The following is a 20,391-nucleotide window of genomic DNA, read 5'->3' on the forward strand; positions in this document are numbered from 1 at the left end:
CCCCATTTTATATCAGGGATTTGAATATCTGAGGATTTTGATATCCCCAGGGGGTCCTGGAAGCAATACTCTGAGCGCACTGAGGTATGACTGTACATGTAAGCTTCAAAAAGTTTTGTTGAGTAACAATTATGTGTTAATGATGCAAGTCATTGAGGAGATTGCTTCTGCTTTCAAGAAGCATAGGCAAGCGTAGAGAGTCAGATATGGGGATGGATCGTTATAGTACAGTGTGAAAAAGGTTTGTTAAGGACGGTATGTAGAGAGAGAGAGAGAACAAATGGGAACCTGGAAAGAATGCCAGCCTTTTTCTGAACAATGCCAGTATTAAGCTGCAACTAATATTTGATCTATCAATTGAAAGCATTTATGTAAAATAATCTATTTTTAATACACCTATTAATATATAAAAAGAATGTAATTAATAACCTAAAGCCTTGAATTTGGTGAATTTTTAAGCTGGAGTATACTACATGAACCAGATATTTCAGTCTGCTCTACAAATACCAAGAGAACTAAATTATGACATCTAACCTGCTGTGAATCTGCCCGGGCATTTTAATACCTCTTTTCAACCCTGGCTGTCAGACTTTTCTCTTATGAAAATATATCTCTAATCTTACAAGGGAATACACTGAATAGAGACTTGTCATACTAATATTTATCACTAGTATATAAAAAATGATACTAGTAGAGTGCTTTATTTTTAAGCCTTATTGAGGTATAATTTAAATACTGTGAAATTCACCCATTTTTAGTGCACAGTATTTTAGTTTTTAAAATAAATCTATAGAAGCTAAAATTGATCTCACAGAAGTAGACAGTAGAATAGTAGTTATTAATATTAGAGGCTGGGAAGGGGTGGGGGGAGAAGGGGATAGAGAAAGGTTGGTTACAAATTTTGGATACAAAATTACAGTTAGGAGGAATAAATTCCAATATTCTATAGAACTATAGACTGACTATAGTTAATAGTAATTTATTATATATTTTCAAATAGCTAGAAGAGAGGATTTTCAATCTTCCCAACACAAAGAAAAGATAAATGTTTGAGATGATGGATATGCTAATTATCCTGATTTGATCAGCACACATTGTATGTATTTAAATATCCCTCTGTACCTCATAAATATGTGTAATTATTATGTGTCAATTTTAAAAAACAGGAACTTTAAAAATTTTCTAAACTTTTACAGCTGATTTGATCAGTACACATCATATGTATTTAAATATCCCTCTGTACCTCATAAATATTTATAATTATTATGTGTCAATTAAAAAAACACTTTAAACATTTTCAAAACTTTTAGAGCTGTGCAAACCTTACTATGGTTCACTCATAATATTCTCACCACCCTAAAAAGACCCCTGATGGGCATTTGCAGTCAGTTTTCACTCCTAATCCCAGCCCCAGGCAATCACTCATCTGCTTTCTGTTTTTGTAGATTCGCCTTTTCTAGACATTACATATAAATATAATAATAAAATATGTGTTCTTTTGTGTCAGGTTTCTTTAACGTAGCATAATGTTTTTAAGGTTTATCTATGTTATAACATGTATTACTACTTTCTTCTATTTTTATTGCTGAATCGTGTTCACTTGTATTTTGTTTATAAATGTTTTGTTTATCCATTCACCTGTAAGTGGACATTTGGATGGTTTTCATTTGGGGCTGTCGTGAATAATACTCTATACATTCACATATAAGTGTTTGTGTGGATATTTATTTTTATATTCTTGGAAAGATGAATACCAAGGAAGGAATTGCCACTTTATATAGTAAAGGAATGTTTTAATTTTTGCTGAACTCTTCCAAACTGCTTGTACCAGTTGACATATCCTACCAGTAATGTATGAAGGTTCCAGTTTCCCCACATTTTCACCAGTACTCCTTATTGTCTACCTCTTTGATTGTGGCCACTCTAATGCATGGGAAGTGGTATCTCATTTTGACTAATGACTGATGATATTGACTGTGTCCTTTGAAGCTTTCAGGTGAACTTAATTCATTTCGTTGGCCCTCAGGGCACAATTGTGTATTATTTTTTCCTAACCAAGCATGGCATAGAACAAACAATAGAGGAGAGAAAGATTATAAGAAGAATTGAGAAGAAAAGCGAAATAAAGATGATGTTGATGGGAAGCAATGAGAATAAAGTGGTATGATTATGTGAAAGGGAGGAAAAAGAAGAATTATTAAAGAGAATAAATTGTATTGTTTGGAAAGCCAAAGCATATTCTTGTAATGTTATCAGTGGGGAATAAAGACACAAGCACACTGAAAACATTGGTAATAATTTGAACATTCTTTGTTGAGAGTAATGACAATGTCTACTGAGGTCATTCATTTATATCACAATGTGCTCATGAGCTGAGAATGCTTTTATTATTAATTACACTTGTCTAGTCTCTACAAAGAGAACATTCCTATCTGTTCATAGCTTTTTTCTTCGATTTGTTAAGGTCTTCTGTAATGCCTTTTACAGAGGTGATGTGCGACCCTCTGGACACAGCAGTAGCTCCATTGGAGCCTCTTAGTGTTGACTAAATAATCCCGAATTTCATGTTTTTCCTTCCAACACAGTTCTATTTGTACAGCGCACTCACTTGTGTCCTCTCTCAGACCTCCAGTACACCATTGTGGGAAGTAGGTTTTTTTTTTTTTTTTCCTACTTTTGTGTGTATGAGTTGTTACCATATGACTTCATCATCATGTCTTATGAAACATCCTGAGAAGTTTCTCCATCTATTCTAAGATCTGAGTGATTGAGAATTGTTTCCTCAGTTTTGGCTTCAGGTAATGGTCAGTTTCACAGTCACTGTAACCACCCAATGGGGTTCACCTCACCTGCTGCCTAGACAGAGCTGATTTATCAAGACAGGGGAATTTCAATGGAGGGAGAGTAATTCACACAGAGCCAGCTGTGTGGGAAACCAGTTTTATTATTATTCAAATCAGTCTCCCTTTTGGGGACCTGAGTTTTTAAGGATAATCTGGCGGGTAGGGGCTTGCGAAGTGGGGAGTGCTGATGAGTTGGGTTGGAGATGGAACCACAGGAAGTCGAAGTGAATTTCTCTTGCTGTCTTCTGTTCTTGGGTGGGATCTCAGAACTGGTTGAGCCAGATTGCTGGTCTGGGTGGTGTCAGCTGGTGCATCAAGTGCAAAATATCTCAAGTACTGAGCTTAGGTTTTACAATAGTGATGTTATCCCCAGGAACAATTTGGGGAGGTTCAGACTCTTGCAGCAAAGGCTGCATGACTCCTAAACCATAATTTCCAATCTTGTAGCTTATCTGTTAGTCCTACAAAGGCAGACTGGTCCCAGGCAAGAAGGGGATCTTTTTGGGAAAGGGCTATTCTCAATTTTGTTTCAGAGTCAAACTATGAACTGAATTCCTTCCCAAAGTTAGTTGGGCTGACACTCAGGAATGAACAAGGACAGCTTAAAAGTTAGAAGCAAGATGGAGTTGGTTATGTTTGATCTCTTTTACTGTTGTAATTTCCTCAGTTATAATTTTTGCAAAGGCAGTTTCATCACTGTAAAGAACCCAAACCTTAGAGTTTTCATCTTAAATCAATTACTGAATACTGATATTAAGGGGTAACAAATATTTTCCCAAAATGTCTTAAAACAAAATGTATATTTGTATTTTAAGTTTTTTGTGAAACACAAAGAATAGGGAAAACACAAATATTTGTCAATGTTTAATTCTGTTTGTCACCAAATTAATATATTTGTCTATATGAGCTGTGAAGATCAAGTGCTATGACTATAGTTAATAAATTTACATATAAAAATGAGTGTTAGATCTTTTGAAATGGATAATCTCATTTATAAACTTACTCCATTCATTTTGCAAATTCTCCACATTGTTTAGGAACTCTTATTTTGGAATTTCCATTTCCATTAGTCCCAGTTTATGAACCAAACAAAAAAACTGATCTCATTACTTTATTGTCACACTTCATATATAAGGTGCTAAAGCAATATGCCTTAGTAATTGAGATTGTAAATAAATTGAGATTCCTATCTTCTCACATATTGCCTAGTGCTTGGTTTAGCCTGTTTTCAGATGCGAATAGCACATTTTCCTTCCATCTCATCTCATAAGAAAAGCAATATGTTTAAAACAAAGGATGCACTGATTGCAGCAGTTTCTTCCTCTGAGTCTATTACTCTAGTTCACTGAATTTACTACCAAGCCCTTCTACCATATTTTACAGCAAATTCCCCAAGAGGCTCTGGGATGAGTCAGTTTTTTTGTGTGATGTAGTTACTTTTGCAAATTATATTATAGCAGGGATTGGTTTCAAAAGGTATTTGAACTGAGTTCCATTTATTTCATTATCTGATTGGGATGCCAAACAGAGTCAGCACAGATACACCTAAGTGTGGGCATGGCTGTTGGGGGTACAATCTTGTTTAAGTAACAGGGCTTGGTCAAATATGCAATGATCTACCTTGTAATAATCAAGAACACACAGTTGTTACAATGCAAGAGAGATGTGAAGATTTAAGCAGCTTAGTCTTACTTACTCTGACAATGAATGAATGAATGGCTTCTAGAAGAGTGGAATCCTCCACAGGGTATGAGAGAGGAACACATAAGAATTACAGGAACACAGACAGAAGGGAGCACATTTACTCATTCATTTATTATGACGACCCCACAAAGCCATTGTTATTACTTTTAAAACATCTAGGCTCACATAATTAAATTCTGAACATTCAGGAAAGTATTAAAAATCTCTGTGCCTCAGCCTTCTCATCTATGTAACTTATAAAAGCAGTAGAAATTGGAGTAAAATTCAGAGCCCAGGGCCTGAGACGGGCAGATCACGAGGTCGGGAGTTCGAGACCAGCCTGGCCAACATGGTGAAACCCCCATCTCTACTAAAAATACAAAACTTAGCCAGGTGTGGTGGCGCACACCTGTAGTCCCAGCTACTCGGGAGGCTGAGGCAGGAGAATCACTTGAACCTGGGAGGTGGAGTTGCAGTGAGCTGATATCATGCCACTGCACTCCAGCCTCGGCAACAGAGTGAGACCACTGCACTCCAGCCTGGGTGACAGAGTGAGAGTTTGTCTCAAAAAACAACAACAACAAAAACAAAAAATAAAAAACAAAAACCAGTGGCTTAAGCAAAATGGCTTATTTTTCTCTCATTTAAATGAATTCGCGTGGTACACACTCTGAGGTTGGTATGATGGCTCTACAAAATTGCCTAGTTCTTTGCCAAGTTTCCTCAAGTTCTCTGTTCTGCCAGCCCAAGGTTATGCCCTCATCTGTGTGGCCTAAAATAATTACCAGTGCTCTAGCCACTACATTCAAGCTCAAGGAGACAGGATTGAAGTAAATAGGGTTGAAGACAGGATTGAGGGCTGCAAATAGGGTTCTTCTCTATCCCTTAAGAAGTCTTCTAGGTTGGCCCACCTGACACTTTTCTTAGATCTCATTGGTCACACAGGGCCACCAGGGAGGACAGGAAATGTTAAACTTTTAGCTGGTCAGCAATGAGTCCAGCTAAAAATTGGGCTTTGTTCCCAACAAAAAGGTAGGGGAGGGGTTTGGGGGTTGGGTTGTAATATAACTATTATTTTTAAAGTTTTTTACTTAGTAGCTCAGGCAAGTTATTGAGTCTTAGTTTTCTCCTCTATGAAATGGGTACACCCCTGAACTCAAAGGAATATTGCGAATAAATAATAAAAGATTATACGTGTGAAACACCCATAGGTAGCTGCTATATCACGTAACTCAGGCATTAGACTTTGGGCAGCCCCAGATTAGACTTTCCTGACTTTGGAGACATCACTGCGTGGGCGGGGATATGGATACCTGAGACTTGGCTTGTCAGATAGTGGTGGGTATGCACCTCACAGTGATGCCCCATGGTGGCAGAGACAGCATTAGGGGATTGACACATTGCAGAACCCTTCTCTAATGGGGAACAGATGTCTAATAACCTTCTTTCTGGGGGTTGCATAGGATCCAAATTACTTGGTAGAATCACAATGGCAGCAAAGGCATTTGAAGAGTATGGTATGAGATTTCCGATCAATTGTTTTATTTAATTTGAGAAATAAAGATATAAATCATTCCTCAGTTTTTTAGATATTTAGAGAGATGGGAAGGAGTCTGAGAACTTTCTGGATTTTCTGGTTGACCCTTAGGAAAAGCATGGTTACATCCTTCAGTAATTCAGTCCCTGCTGCTACTTGAGCACATCACAATGACCAGCTCCATCACAAATCAGCACCTGAAATCCAGGGTACCCTGCCTGGAAATGTTTGACTGGGGGCTCTTTTGAATGTTTTAGACATTATACCCCTTTCCTCCTAAATGTTTCAGTGTATGTTTTCTTAAATCAAGTCTTTATAGACTGAATTACGTTCCCGCAAAAGTCATACTGAAATCCTGACCTCCAGTGTAACTGTATTGGGAGACAGGCCCTTTGAGGAAGTATTAGGGTTAAGTGAAGTTGTAAGGGTGGGGCCCTAATCCAATATGACTGGTGTCCCGCTGAGAAGAGGAAGAGATATCATAGTTCTTCCTCTCACCACACATGTGCATGCATGAAAGAAAGACAATGGGAGGACACAGCGAGGAGGTAGTTGTCTGCAAGCCAAGAAGAGAGCCCTCACCAGGCACCAACCCTACTGCTCCCTCCAGAACTGTGAGAAAATAAATTTGTGTTGTTTAAACCACCTAGTCAGTAGTATTTTGTAATGACGGTCCCAGCTAATCAGTACACGAGGAAATTCTTTTTGACAACTCCAGGACAATTATCAAAATCAGTCAGTTAACACTGCAACAATACTACAGATCTAATTCAGACTGTGTCCGTTGTTTTAATAATGTCCTTTATAGCAAAAGACATCCCAGATCATGTGTTGACTTCACTGATCATGTCTCTTAGTCTCATTTAATTTGGAAGAGTTTATCAGTCTTTCTTCCTCTTTATGGCATTGAGACTTTTTATGAGCACAGAGCCAGCAATTCTATAAAATATTGCTTAGTTTGTGGCTGTCTGGTTATGTACTCATGATTGTATTTGGGTTATGCATTTTGGGCAAGAATACTGCAGAAGTCATAGTGTGCCCTCAAGTGCATCATATGAAGTGTCTGTTTGTCCCCTACTCATCATGTTAACTTGACCACTTAAAGTGTATCAGTTTTCTCTACTGTGAAGCTATTTCCTCCTCTTGTAATTAATAAGTATATTGTGGAAATATGGGATATATTATGAAACTATAAATATGCTTCCATTCACTAGTTTTAAAATCCACTGTTTTCTTGCGTATTATTGTGGTTGCCAAATGGTGATTTTCTAATCCCAATATCTCTTATACATTTGTTTCTTAGCTTTCTACTATGAAGAAGAGTTTTTCCTTTCACTCATTTTTTAAAATAAAAAATAGACTCATATGTATTAAAACATGCTATAATCCATATTCTGATTCCGATCATACTACATAACTCCAAATGTGGTGAAAATACATCACTTGTTCCATGTGATACAGCACTAAGACAAAAAAAACTTCAAATAATTTATACAGAGATGAGATTGTTATAGCTAGAATGGATTTTGTGAATGATAAAGAAGGATAAATCAAAGATGATTGTCTGACTTCTAGGTTGGGTGTAATAGAGAATGTTAGAAAACATTCGGAAAAGATAGTGGTGAGTTGAAATTGAGAAAAGCCCAGTCCAGGGTGAGATAGCTTGATGTGGGAAATGGAAGCTCAAGGATGGTGTCTGTACAGGCAATAGCTATGGGTTGGAGAGCGGCCCTGGCAGGAGTGGATTCCTACTGGCTCAGGGAGCCAGGTTGGATGCATCTCTTCCCAGCATCAGCTCCATCTACAGTAATGTCATATGGGTAGCTTGAAGTCAGCCACAGAGGGAGTATGTATACCACAGAAATGAGCAAATGATACAGATCAAATCTTTCCCTCACTCCCTCCTCATGTTATCACCAGAACCAGTTTACCAGCACACTATCCTTTGGGTACACTGGCATGTAGTATGTGACAGTTAAAATCCTGAAAGTGAATGAGATCATTTATGGATAATGTTTAATATGAGAATAAAATATGTTAGTGAAAGAAATCTGGAGTTTCAGTATTAGGGGTAGGTGGAAGAAAAGCCACAGAAGAGCTGCAGAAGGGACTGGAGAGAGGTTGAAGGGAAATCAGAGGTGAAGATGTTCAAAGAATCCAGGAGAGTAGAGACTGATGAACGTCATATGTAGTCAGATGTCTAGTAAGACCGAATGTGTATTAGGGTACTGGATTGGTTGGTGATCTTAGTGAAAGTTTTAGTTCAGTGACTTGAGCAGGTGCTGAATTGGGTTCAGTAGAAATTTAAAAACTGTTGAGTGTGGGAATGGATAATGATGGAGCTTTCAACATCAAGAAAAGTGGCTTTTCCAGGCTCACCTTTTTTTTTTTTTTTTAACAATCTTGCTATAATATAGTCTACAGTTTTAAACCATAGTAAGCATGAGCTAAAGAGTAGTTTGTTTACTTTCTATAAGTGTATTAGCCTATTTTGCTTTTAAATTAGGGAACCTATCTTACAAAATTTGAATTTGATTTATTTTAATCTTGGTATTGTGGCTCTTGGTCAGTTTTGTCAGAATAAATAGCAAATTACATAAAAACAATTTTCAGTAAGTGATTGTACTCATTGAACAGGCTTTTCAATATTACTTGCTGTATTGCAAACCAGGCCTCTTTTTTTTCTGGTTGAAAGTTATGTTTTTTTAATAGAAAATAATGCCTCTTAACAGAGTAATTTGCTTTTTTTAAATTCAGTGGTCAGGTTTGTGAAATTTGTTTTAGAACCATAGGTATATAGAATGAGATATTGTGCCTTTATGTTTTGTCTTTTTAAGCTAAGGTTAATTTTGGTAGCAAAGCAAAACTCAATCTTTTAAGCACTACAATTTTTAATGTATTGTACTTAGTGTCAGTTTGTTGGCTATTCTCTGCTTTCCTGGGAAGTTTTTTTTTTTTTTGAAAATAATTGTGGTGCTCTTCCCTTTTGCGGCCATCACCGAAGCGGGAGCGGCCAAAATGAAGTTTAATCCCTTTGTGACTTCCGACCGAAGCAAGAATCGCAAAAGGCATTTCAATGCACCTTCCCACATTCGAAGGAAGATTATGTCTTCCCCTCTTTCCAAAGAGCTGAGACAGAAGTACAACGTGCGATCCATGCCCATCCGAAAGGATGATGAAGTTCAGGTGGTACGTGGACACTATAAAGGTCAGCAAATTGGCAAAGTAGTCCAGGTTTACAGGAAGAAATATGTTATCTACATTGAACGGGTGCAGCGGGAAAAGGCTAATGGCACAACTGTCCACGTAGGCATTCACCCCAGCAAGGTGGTTATCACTAGGCTAAAACTGGACAAAGACCGCAAAAAGATCCTTGAACGGAAAGCCAAATCTCGCCAAGTAGGAAAGGAAAAGGGCAAATACAAGGAAGAAACCATTGAGAAGATGCAGGAATAAAGTAATCTTATATACAAGCTTTGATTAAAACTTGAAACAAAGAAAAAAAAAAAGAAAATAATTGTGGTAACAAAGGATACTATGCCATTCCATTTGAACAAAGAAAAATGTGAAAATTATGTAAAAATAAATAGGATAGGTTTTAATTCTTACGTGTAGACTGTTTTGTACTGTGCCTGGGAATTTTTTTTTAATCTTTGTGGCAATAATATAGCTCTGGTTAATTTATTTTGCTGCTGCTGAATGATAGTACTTGATATCTAGTTAGGAAAATATTTCCTTAGAGTTGAAATAAATCATTTACAATGTCTGTAAATGCGATTTAGCTGTAAAAATAAAAATGTGTATTGGCAAGATAGGATCTTATCATCCTATGCCCAATTAATCTTTTTAAAAAGTAGTTTCTTAGGTTGGCAATAGAATGCACATTGTTTGAAATAGAAAGGGAAAAAAGGTTTGTAGAATTTTATTAAAAATAACATACCGCGTCTGAATAGCAAGAAAACTATGTTTTCAACTTAACTATTGAGTTGGAAAAAATTCTTTATGTTCACAATAACCAGTCATTTGCAGTTAACAGTGTTAGAAAATAATAATTACAGCCAACTGTGTGTGTGTGTGGCCGGGGAGGGGGAGATCCCATGCCTTATGCTAAGTGTTTTCACTGTATTTTCTTATTTAATCCTCATTACAGCTACAGCTCATAGTAGCACAGTCAATATTTACATCCAGTTCTGAGTCTAGAGAGAGATCTTACACAGCATTACACACCAATGATCAGTGTATTTTCTGAAGAGTGGGAAATAGTGTCAAAAATAGAAATAAAAAGAAACAGAAGTAGCTCCTGATGACCCTAGTTCTGGTATTTCTTAACATTAGGAAATGAATCAGATATGAATTTGTTTAGAGGAACTTAGTATTGTACTAATTTAGGATTAAAAATAAAGAGAAAGCCCTCTTTTTTGCTGTTGTTAAAATTGTCAACTTCAAATGTGATGTATATAGTCAAATGAGATAAACTAAATATATTTCCTCTATGAGAAAATTTTTCTGAAATTGTTTACTGTTAGTTTTGCTCAAGCTGTTAGGAGCTCAAAGACATTTGAGGTTCAAATATTCTTTTTATCTTTAATCCATCTTGAATTGATTTTTGTATGAGGTGTAAGGAAGGGATCCAGTTTCAGCTTTCTACATATGGCTAGCCAGCTTTCCCAGCACCATTTATTAAATAGGGAATCCTTTCCCCATTGCTTGTTTTTCTCAGGTTTGTCAAAGATCAGATAGTTGTAGGTATGCGGCGTTATAGACTTAGACGTTAGACCTAAAACCATAAAAACCCTAGAAGAAAACCTAGGCATTACCATTCAGGACATAGGCGTGGGCAAGGACTTCATGTCCAAAACACCAAAAGCAATGGCAACAAAAGCCAAAATTGACAAATGGGATCTAATTCAACTAAAGAGCTTCTGCACAGCAAAAGAAACTACCATCAGAGTGAACAGGCAACCTACAACATGGGAGAAAATTTTCGCAACCTACTCATCTGACAAAGGGCTAATATCCAGAATCTACAATGAACTCAAACAAATTTACAAGAAAAAAACAAACAACCCCATCAAAAAGTGGGCGAAGGACATGAACAGACACTTCTCAAAAGAAGACATTTATGCAGCCAAAAAATACATGAAAAAATGCTCATGATCACTGGCCATCAGAGAAATGCAAATCAAAACCACTATGAGATATCATCTCACACCAGTTAGAATGGCAATCATTAAAAAGTCAGGAAACAACAGGTGCTGGAGAAGATGTGGAGAAATAGGAACACTCTTACACTGTTGGTGGGACTGTAAACTAGTTGAACCATTGTGGAAGTGAGTGTGGCGATTCCTCAGGGATCTAGAACTAGAAATACCATTTGACCCAGCCATCCCATTACTGGGTATATACCCAAATGACTATAAATCATGCTGCTATAAAGACACATGCACACGTACGTTTATTGCGGCATTATTCACAATAGCAAAGACTTGGAACCAACCCAAATGTCCAACAATGATAGACTGGATTAAGAAAATGTGGCACATATACACCATGGAATAGTATGCAGCCATAAAAAATGATGAGTTCATGTCCTTTGTAGGGACATGGATGAAATTGGAAACCATCATTCTCAGTAAACTATCGCAAGAACAAAAAACCAAACACCACATATTCTCACTCATAGGTGGGAATTGAACAATGAGATCACATGGACACAGGAAGGGGAATATCACACTCTGGGGACTGTGGTGGGGTGGGGGGAGGGGGGAGGGATAGCATTGGGAGATATACCTAATGCTAGATGACGAGTTAGTGGGTGCAGCGCACCAGCATGGCACATGTATACATATGTAACTAACCTGCACAATGTGCACATGTACCCTAAAACTTAAAGTATAATTAAAAAATATATATGTATTCTTTTTAGCCTTCTTTTTCTCTTGTCATTATCAATAAAACTGCTCTGGAAATTCCAGGTTTTAACTGGAGAAAAAGCAAAAATGGAAAATTATTTTTTTTTAACCTCCTGTTCCACCAACACTGGTTTAGTTTTTCCTATTCGAAGTGATAGGAAGGGTTGGACGCAGGGGCTCATGCCTGTAATCACAGCACTTTGGTCAGCCAAGGCAGGCGGATTGCTTGAACTCAGGAGTTTGAGGCCAGCCTGGCCAAAATGGCAAAACCCTGTCTCTGTGAAAATATAAAACATTAGCCGGGCATGGTGGCGCATGCCTATAGTCCCAGCTACTTGGAAAGCAAAGATGGGAGGATTGCTTGAGCCTGGGAGACGGAGGTTGCAGTGAGCCAAGATCACACCACTGTACTCCATGCCTAGTGACAGAGGGAGAACCTGTCTCAAAAAAAAAAAAAAAATAGGAAATAGACTATCTTTACTATTTTTAGTTTAGGTATAAGCTTCCTTGTTAGTGCAGACACTTCAACTTCTGAATAATTAGGAGAGTCTATTTGCAAGCTTTGCTTCTTTCAGGTATGTTACATTCTTTTTATTTCTCTTCTTGTATGGGATTTTCTGCTTTTTGTGAACTTTTGAATTGTCTAAAAGAGAAAATTATACAGTCGCATTTAGCAGCGCTTTTCAGAACTGCTGTGGCAAGAGAGACCATGATTTAGTGTTTATTTATGTTACACACAATTGACTGCGGGTCCCTTGCGTATACACACGTAGACACAGAAAAGCATATTTTGCATTGAGGCTTATGTAGAATTTGATGAGTATAATTTAGGTTCAGATGCTTCAAGATTTTCTTTAAATTACTTCTTTCTGGATTGGAATAATAATGTCTATCCTAACTTCTTTCTTTTTAAATCTTCTTCCTTCTACTTTTTGGGATCCTGTTTCTGGATGCTTTTTTGGGAAGAGTGATGTAAATGAATTTGACTTTGCTTTTTAAAAGTCAGAGTTTCTACTGATTTCAGTTTTAAACCCTCTTGACCTCATGATTGAATCCTAAACCTGGTATTGTACATTAAAGGAATGAAGCCAGGAGTTCTGGTAATTCATTTGCCGACAAGGGTAACCATCTCCAGCTGCAGATGTTGAATCTATGTTTTAATATCTGTTCATGCTTTGAGTTTACTGTTCTTTAGTAATGAGGTGGCATGGCACAAGGGAAAAGACACAGGCTTTAGAACTAGGTTAGCTTAACTTTTTAAGAAAATTTGTTTATTTTATAACAGATTCACAGGAAAATCTAGAAATAGTAGAGAGAGATTCTCTATCCCCTTTGTTCAGTTGCTTCCAATGGTTACATTGTACATAGCTATAGTACAATATCATAACCAGGAAATTGACGTCCATGCAATATGTGTGTATAGTTCTATGCCATTTTATCATATCTGTGGATTCATGTAAGCACCACCACACTCAAGATATATAGCTATTCTATCAACCCAAAGATCTCCCTCATGCTGTCTCTTTGTAGTTACACCCACTCTCTACCCCACCACCAACTCTAAATCCTAGCAACTACTAATCTGTTTTCCATCTCTGTACTTGTGTCACTTTGAGAATGTGATGTAAATGGAATCATACATTATGTGGTCTCTTACAGTTGGCTTTTTTTCACCATAATGTCTTTTAGATTCATCCAAGTTGTTGACTGCATCAGTAATTCTTTCCTTTGTATTGCTATGAAGTGTTACATAATACAGATGTACTTTAGTTTGTTTAACCATTCACAGACTGTGGTACATTTTGGGTTTTTTTAATAAATTTTTTTTCTTTCAGTTTTGCGCTATTACAACTAAAGCTGCCATGAGCATTCATGTACAGGTTTTTGTGTGGGCATTTTTTATTTATCTGGGATAAGTGCCCAGGAGTGCAATTGATGGGCTTTATGGTAACTGTATGTTGAGCTTTTTAAGACACTGCCAAACTATATTCCAGAGTGACTCACGGTAATATAGGAGAGATCCTGTTTCTCTGGACTTCCCCAGTATTTGATATTGCTCTGTTTTTCATTTTAGCTGTTCTAGTAGGTGGTTAGTGATACCAGTATTATCTCATTGTGGTTTTACTTTCATTTCCCTAATGGCTAGTGACATTGGCCATCTATTGGCTATTTGTGTATATTCTGTAGTGAAACACCACTTCATGTCTTTTATCCATTTTCTAGTTGGATCACCTTTTTTGTTGTTGTTGAGTTTTGGGAGTTCTTAATTTATTATAGATACTAATTCTCTATCAAATAAGTATCCTTAAAAAACACTGTTTTTAGTTAAAATTTCAAACATATACACAATTTTTAAAATAAGTGTAATAAACCCCTCATCTTTCACCTTCAACAATTACTGGCCTCTTCTTCACCCTCAAATTATTTTGAAACAAATTCCAAACATCATACCATTTCATGAATACATATTTAAGTAGGACTATAACATATATAGACTGTTCTCTTAAAAGCAAGCATAATGGTGCTGTCATATGTAAAGGAATTAACACTAAATCCTAATATCATTAAATGGGCAATTATTCATTACATTTCCCTTCATTTCATGTTTTCACTTGTGTATTCTGAACCATATACAAATAATTTCTATACATTGCAATTGGTTGATATGCCTCTAAAGTCTCTATTAATCTGTAGATTCCACCTTCCCATCTCACTCTTTCTCCTCTTTTGCTTTTATTTTTGTGGGGGCGGGGGGGGAGGGGCCTTGTAACACTTCCCACAATCTGCATTTTGCTGACTGTGCCCTATGATGTCAGTTGATGTGTGCCTCTGTCCACTGAATTTCTTGTAAGTTCACAGCTAGATCTAGAGGCTTGAGTGCATTCAAGGTTTCTCTTTTTGGCTAGAATACTTCATAGGTGGTGCTGTGTACTTCTAGGAGGAAGTAAATAATTCTGGTTGTTTTTCTTTTTGTGAAGTGAGTTGCCATATACCTAGGTCCGTTATTTCAGTATTGGTTGAAAAACTGAAATTCTAATTCTAGTATTCTCTCTTAATTTACTAGCCAGATTGTCTATCAAGAGAGACATTCCTTCATGAGACATTTGATTACCCTGAGAGGAAGGTACAGTTTATATAGGCAACACAGGACAAATGCTTGATTCTTTCATTTTCTTTACCTGTTTTTATTCTTACTAATGTTCAAATATTCCACCTTGGTCCACAGGAACTACCTCTAAGTTACTTTATATGACTTCAGTTGTCATGCTTTATATTCCAGATATTTCATGTTCATCTTATTTCTTTTTTTTTTTTTTTTTGGAGACAGGGTCTTACTCTGTTGCCCAGGCTGGTGTGCAGTGGTGCAATCTGGGCTCACTGCAACCTCTGCCTCCCAGGTTCAAGTGATTCTTCTGCCTCAGCCTCCCAAGTAGCTGGGATTACAGGGATGCGCCACCATGCCCAGCTAATTTTTGTATTTTTTGGTAGAGATGAGGTTTCACCATGTTGGCCAGGCTGGTCTCGAACTCCTGGCCTCAAGTGATCCACCCACCTCGGCCTCCCAAAGTGCTGGGATCAGTTAGACCTTCATTGCTTATTTAGTTTACTTCTCATCTGACAGTTTCAGGGGTTGCCCCTACTTAAGAGTCTCATGTCCCACAAGGCACCATATCTCTTGTAACAACTCCACAGGCTTCCAGTGTTCACATGAGAGACATAACCAATTACAAGAATTAACACATTCAGGGAAGCCCAAATTACACCACTCTCATCAGGTATTTATGGGACATTTATAATTCCTCCTTGTTTAGTTGCAGTTTATCAATCAGGGATAATATTACCATAGGCAATATTGACTGTAACGTAGTTGGCATTCTATCTTCATCTGATTTCTAGTGGAACAGAGAGAAAATTAACTAAAAGTCACATTCTTATGTATAAAAGGAAAGGGCTTTATTAATTCTTTTCTAACTCTCCCTCTGAGCCACCACACCCAGCCTCATCTTATTTATTTTCTGCCTCTGACCTGGAAACAGCCATTTGTTCAAGAGCTTTTGGTTCTTTTTCTTTGGAAATAATTTTAGGACCCAAATCAGGGCATTGTGGTGCTCACTGCATACTGGATAGCTCACTGTTTCTAGGCTTTTTCAGTGGAGACTTCTGTCAAAATCAATTATCTTTTAAAATATGAAAATAGATAACGAGCTCAGTCTGATGTTTTCTATTCAAATTCAGAGCTGTAGGGATTTTGCTTAATCTCATTGATGGTACATTTCTGTCTCCCTTGCTGCCACTGAAAACGCTGGTTCCTAACGACACCAGCGTAATTACTTATTTGCTTTATTCCACATTACTCCCAGAAGTCTCAAAATAACAATGCCATCATTACCAGAAACAAAGTGATTATTAAAAATAGTGTGTGGGGTTTTTAATAATTCTTTTTGTTTTTAAGGTATATAGTACTAGGTATATATGGTCAAATTATTGAGATTTAAACCTACTTTATATAGTTTATGATTATGGATCTTTTGTTTCATGTTTTTTTTCTTTTATTTCATAATAATGTAAACACTGCTTCTAAATCTACAAAACAGGGCACAGTAGAGAGGTCTCTCTAGTCCTGAGGTCTCTCTAGTCCTCTCTATCCTGTTTCATCCCTCTACTTATAGGTTACCCTTTCTTCTTTTTCTCCTTCTTTTCCTCTTTCTTTTTTTATTCTTCTCTTCTTCAGTTTGATTTAGCTTTAATTTAATGTATATAGCCTCCTACTGTCTTAGATAAATGATAGCATGTTGTACACATTTTTCCTTTATCTGCGATCACTCCATAGCAGTATATTAGCATCATCACTATGAATGTTGGTTATAGAGGAATGCTATTAGAATAGCCTATTCCATAAAGGTTTCTGAGCTGGCCCAACATATTTTTGTCTGGTCCTTGATCTTTAGTTCTTATATCTGATTTTAGAGATTCTGTCTTTCCTTATTTTTAATTTGTAAGAAATTTTACAAAATAATAGTGTTTACTGACTTTTGTTCTGACTATAGAAGTATTTCATGTTAATTACTAAAAATTCAGAACTACAGAAAATTATAAAATAAAGATTAAAATACATGAATCATATCAATACCCAGGGGAAACCTCTATTATTGTTTTGCTGCATAGCTCACTAATCTGTTGTTGTAGATATATACATTTTAGCAACTGGATGAATATTGAATGTGTTGCTTTGTCATGTATTCTTTTATTTTTTGTTAGTAATATATAATGAGTGTTCCTGCATGTCTTTATTCTTCTAAAGATAATTTTAAAATCATTGAATGATATTGCACTGCATGGTTGTATGAAAATTTATTTAGCTATTCACCTATATTATATATTTAGGTTGTATCCAGGTTTTTTATTCATAAATATTATGGACATCACTCTTTCTGTGCATTTCGGATTTGAGTGTGATTGCTAATGGTTGGAGAAATGTTTTAAGTTTTGATGTATGTTGCCAAATTGTTATTCAGACAAAATTCTAGTTATACAAATTTTTACTTCCATGGGAAGTCCATGATTTTTTTTTTTCCATTTCATGGTAGCCATGTTCACATTGTGTTCTGTTATAGTTTTTTTAATGTAGTGTTTGTAAATACTGAGACACTAATGTTGCTTACCTAAGTTCTTTGGAGCATCTCACATTTGTTTCCAAAAGATGAATTTATAGATTTCTCCTTGCTTTTTGATGCTACTTCTCATTACTATTGGCATCTCCACTAGTTAAGAATCATAGCCATGAACAGTGGCTCACACACAGTAGAAGCTTATTTCTTGTTCACATCAAGTCTGAAACAAATGTCCCTGATTAGTGGCACCTCATCTCTACACTATGATTCGGAAACCCACTGTCCCTCAATCTTGTGGCTCTGCATCTTCAAACAATGGCTGGAGGTCACCATGCTTGTCTTCATCAAGTAGGAAGAGAATGGTTGGGTGTTCAAATGTTATGGGAAGATTTTAGGGGCCAGACCTGGAATTGTTGCCTGTCACGTCCACTTACCTTCCTTTGGCTAGAATTCAGTCACATGGCCATCTCTAACTGTAAGCAAAGCAGAGAAGTTGTGTGCTCAGGAAGAAGAAGTAATATCTGGAGAACTGTAAGCCAATCTCAGCCACCGTATAGCAGCACTTCTCTATGGTTTTATTTTGTTTTAGAAATGAAAGTCAGAAAATTGTGAGTTTGAAATATTAGTTTTGATTGCTCAGAAGTGACTTTTGTTCATCTCTGATTCTTGTATGTATCACCAACAGATGAAGTTGTTTAGTAAATGAGTTTCAGAATGTTGCAGAAATATTAGTTTATTAAATTTCTAAAATAAATTACTTCCCTGTTATCTGTGGGGGATACGTTCCAAGAACCCCAGTGAATGCCGGAAACCATGGATAGTACCAAATCCTAGACATACTATTGCTACGTTTTTTCCTATATATACATACCTGTAATGAAGTTTAATTTATAAATTAGGTACAGTAAGAGATTAACAACAATAACATAATAAAATAGAGCAATTATAGCCATATAGCAGCATCGCTGCTTTTGCATGTGTGGGGCATTATTAAGTAAAATAAGGGTTCCTTGAGTACAAGCACTGTGATGCTGCGACAGTCGATCTGATAACTGAGCTGGCTGCTACATCACTAATGGGTGAACAGAGTGGATATGCCGGACACAGGGAGGATTCACTTCCCGAGTGGGACCAAGTGGGATGATGTGAGATTTCATTATGCTACTCGGAACAACTTAAAAGGCATGTGATTTAAAACTTATAAATTTTTTCTTTCTGGAATTTTCCATTTCCTATTTTTGGACTGCAATTGACTGCAGGTAACTGAAGCTGCAGATAAAGGGGGCTACCGCGGTATAATGATGGAATAGTTGTCTTTTGTAAATGAAGAAATTAAATCATTTAGTTGTCTGAGAATGGCTCATACAGTAGGATTAATTCATTTATCTTGTTTGGGTTGCTTGTGTTTCTATGCATATTTTATGGCACATACTTTATGTATGGAAATAACTGCAGGATGTGCTTATTAGTGAGTAGGCCCATTGGTCCTGTTAAGATGTGGTAAGAACAAAAACAAATAAACAACAACAAAAAAATCACAAGGTACTAAACAGACATGCAGATAAAGGGTTATTCATGCTGCAAATCTGATTTTATTTTTATTTGTAATAACCTTGATCCTGAAACCCATTACATTGACTAGATAAAAAAGAGAAACAGCAAAATTAGAGGCCAGTAAATTTATTTATGCTGTTTTCTTGAAGGTGGAACTGAAAATCCTAATGGCTTAAAATGATAAATGCTTTTAGGCAGAGGGATATCTGTGTGCCTGTCAGTACTTTCATTTCCACAGAAGGACCAGACTTGGACCTTGTCTGCATCTCCTCTGGAGGGCCTGATGCGAATTGTATTATTTTGGCCCTCAAATCATATTATAGGAGGACAGGATGTTTTTCTTCTTCACACACTGTGGCATGCCAGCCAGCTCTGTCAAGACTTAATGACTCCCCAGCTGCCCACACTGATATGGCCTGGCTTCAGGGTTCATTCCAGCATGCCCACGAAATGCTTCATTTGGCTGCCCGAGGGCATCATCTTCTATCAGTGTCTCATAGAGTGCTAGTTAGAAAATTGGTGATCAAGCATGATTTTGAATCCCCTGCCTAATGGAATTAGCACCATTTGCCGTGTCCTCACGTCTTGAAGAGAGACTGTGCCCAGTGCATCGCTCCTGGAGGTGACCTTTCGTTTGAAGGCAGAGTGTAGATGGGATCCCTGGAAATCGATCTCTGACTGACTATGGCAGGAATGCAGGCATCAGGTTTCCTACTTGAGCAAAGGATGTATCAAAATATATGCTCTGGAGTTTGATTCTCTCCTGATTAGCATCTATTGCTTTTGTCAGTCTGAAGTATTCGCTTAACTTTTACAGTTTGGTTCTTTTGTCAGAGTAAGAGACCGCTGAGTGCTGATAATAGTGATAGGACCCAGAAAATTGGAGTCTTCATATTTAAGGAGAGTGGGAATCATTTTGGATAATCTTATAGTCAATAAAGCTTGCATATACAAGGAAAAGGTAGTAAAAGAAAGTTACATAAAATAGGAAAACTCACAAACTTTTAAATTAAGTCCTAACCAATATTTAAAAATTAAAATGGATATCTGACACACGTAGCAGTGTATGAACAGATAAATGTTTCAAAATTACAAGTATGAGGTTTTGGAATTTTAGTTTTGTTGAATGTTTAGGTTATTTGCAGCTAAGATTATTTAGGCACTATTGTGTCCATCCTTTATAGATATGGTGTGCTTTAAAATGAAAACCATCAAATTCCTTTTAATTAATGGCGTAAGCTTGATTCAAT

The 20,391-nt window shown here is 36.8% G+C and overlaps 2 protein-coding genes across 6 annotated transcripts in view; both read left to right on the plus strand.

Moving 5' to 3' along the window:
* Nucleotides 1-20,391, plus strand: part of TMTC1 (transmembrane O-mannosyltransferase targeting cadherins 1) — a 282,903-nt gene that overhangs the window by 89,856 nt on the left and 172,656 nt on the right. The gene's annotated exons all lie outside the window — the stretch shown is intronic.
* Nucleotides 1-20,391, plus strand: part of LOC100977427 (large ribosomal subunit protein uL24) — a 32,525-nt gene continuing 12,134 nt past the window's right edge. Inside the window, exon 1 of the mRNA XM_063593131.1 lies at nt 1-20,391. This exon is cut by the window's right edge and continues 12,134 nt beyond it. Coding sequence (XP_063449201.1) covers nt 9,082-9,519 — 438 coding nt within the window. The 5' untranslated portion in view covers nt 1-9,081 and the 3' untranslated portion in view covers nt 9,520-20,391.

The sequence above is a fragment of the Pan paniscus genome, chromosome 10 (assembly GCF_029289425.2).
Source record: "Pan paniscus chromosome 10, NHGRI_mPanPan1-v2.0_pri, whole genome shotgun sequence".
In the NCBI taxonomy this organism is placed as follows: Eukaryota; Metazoa; Chordata; class Mammalia; order Primates; family Hominidae; genus Pan; species Pan paniscus.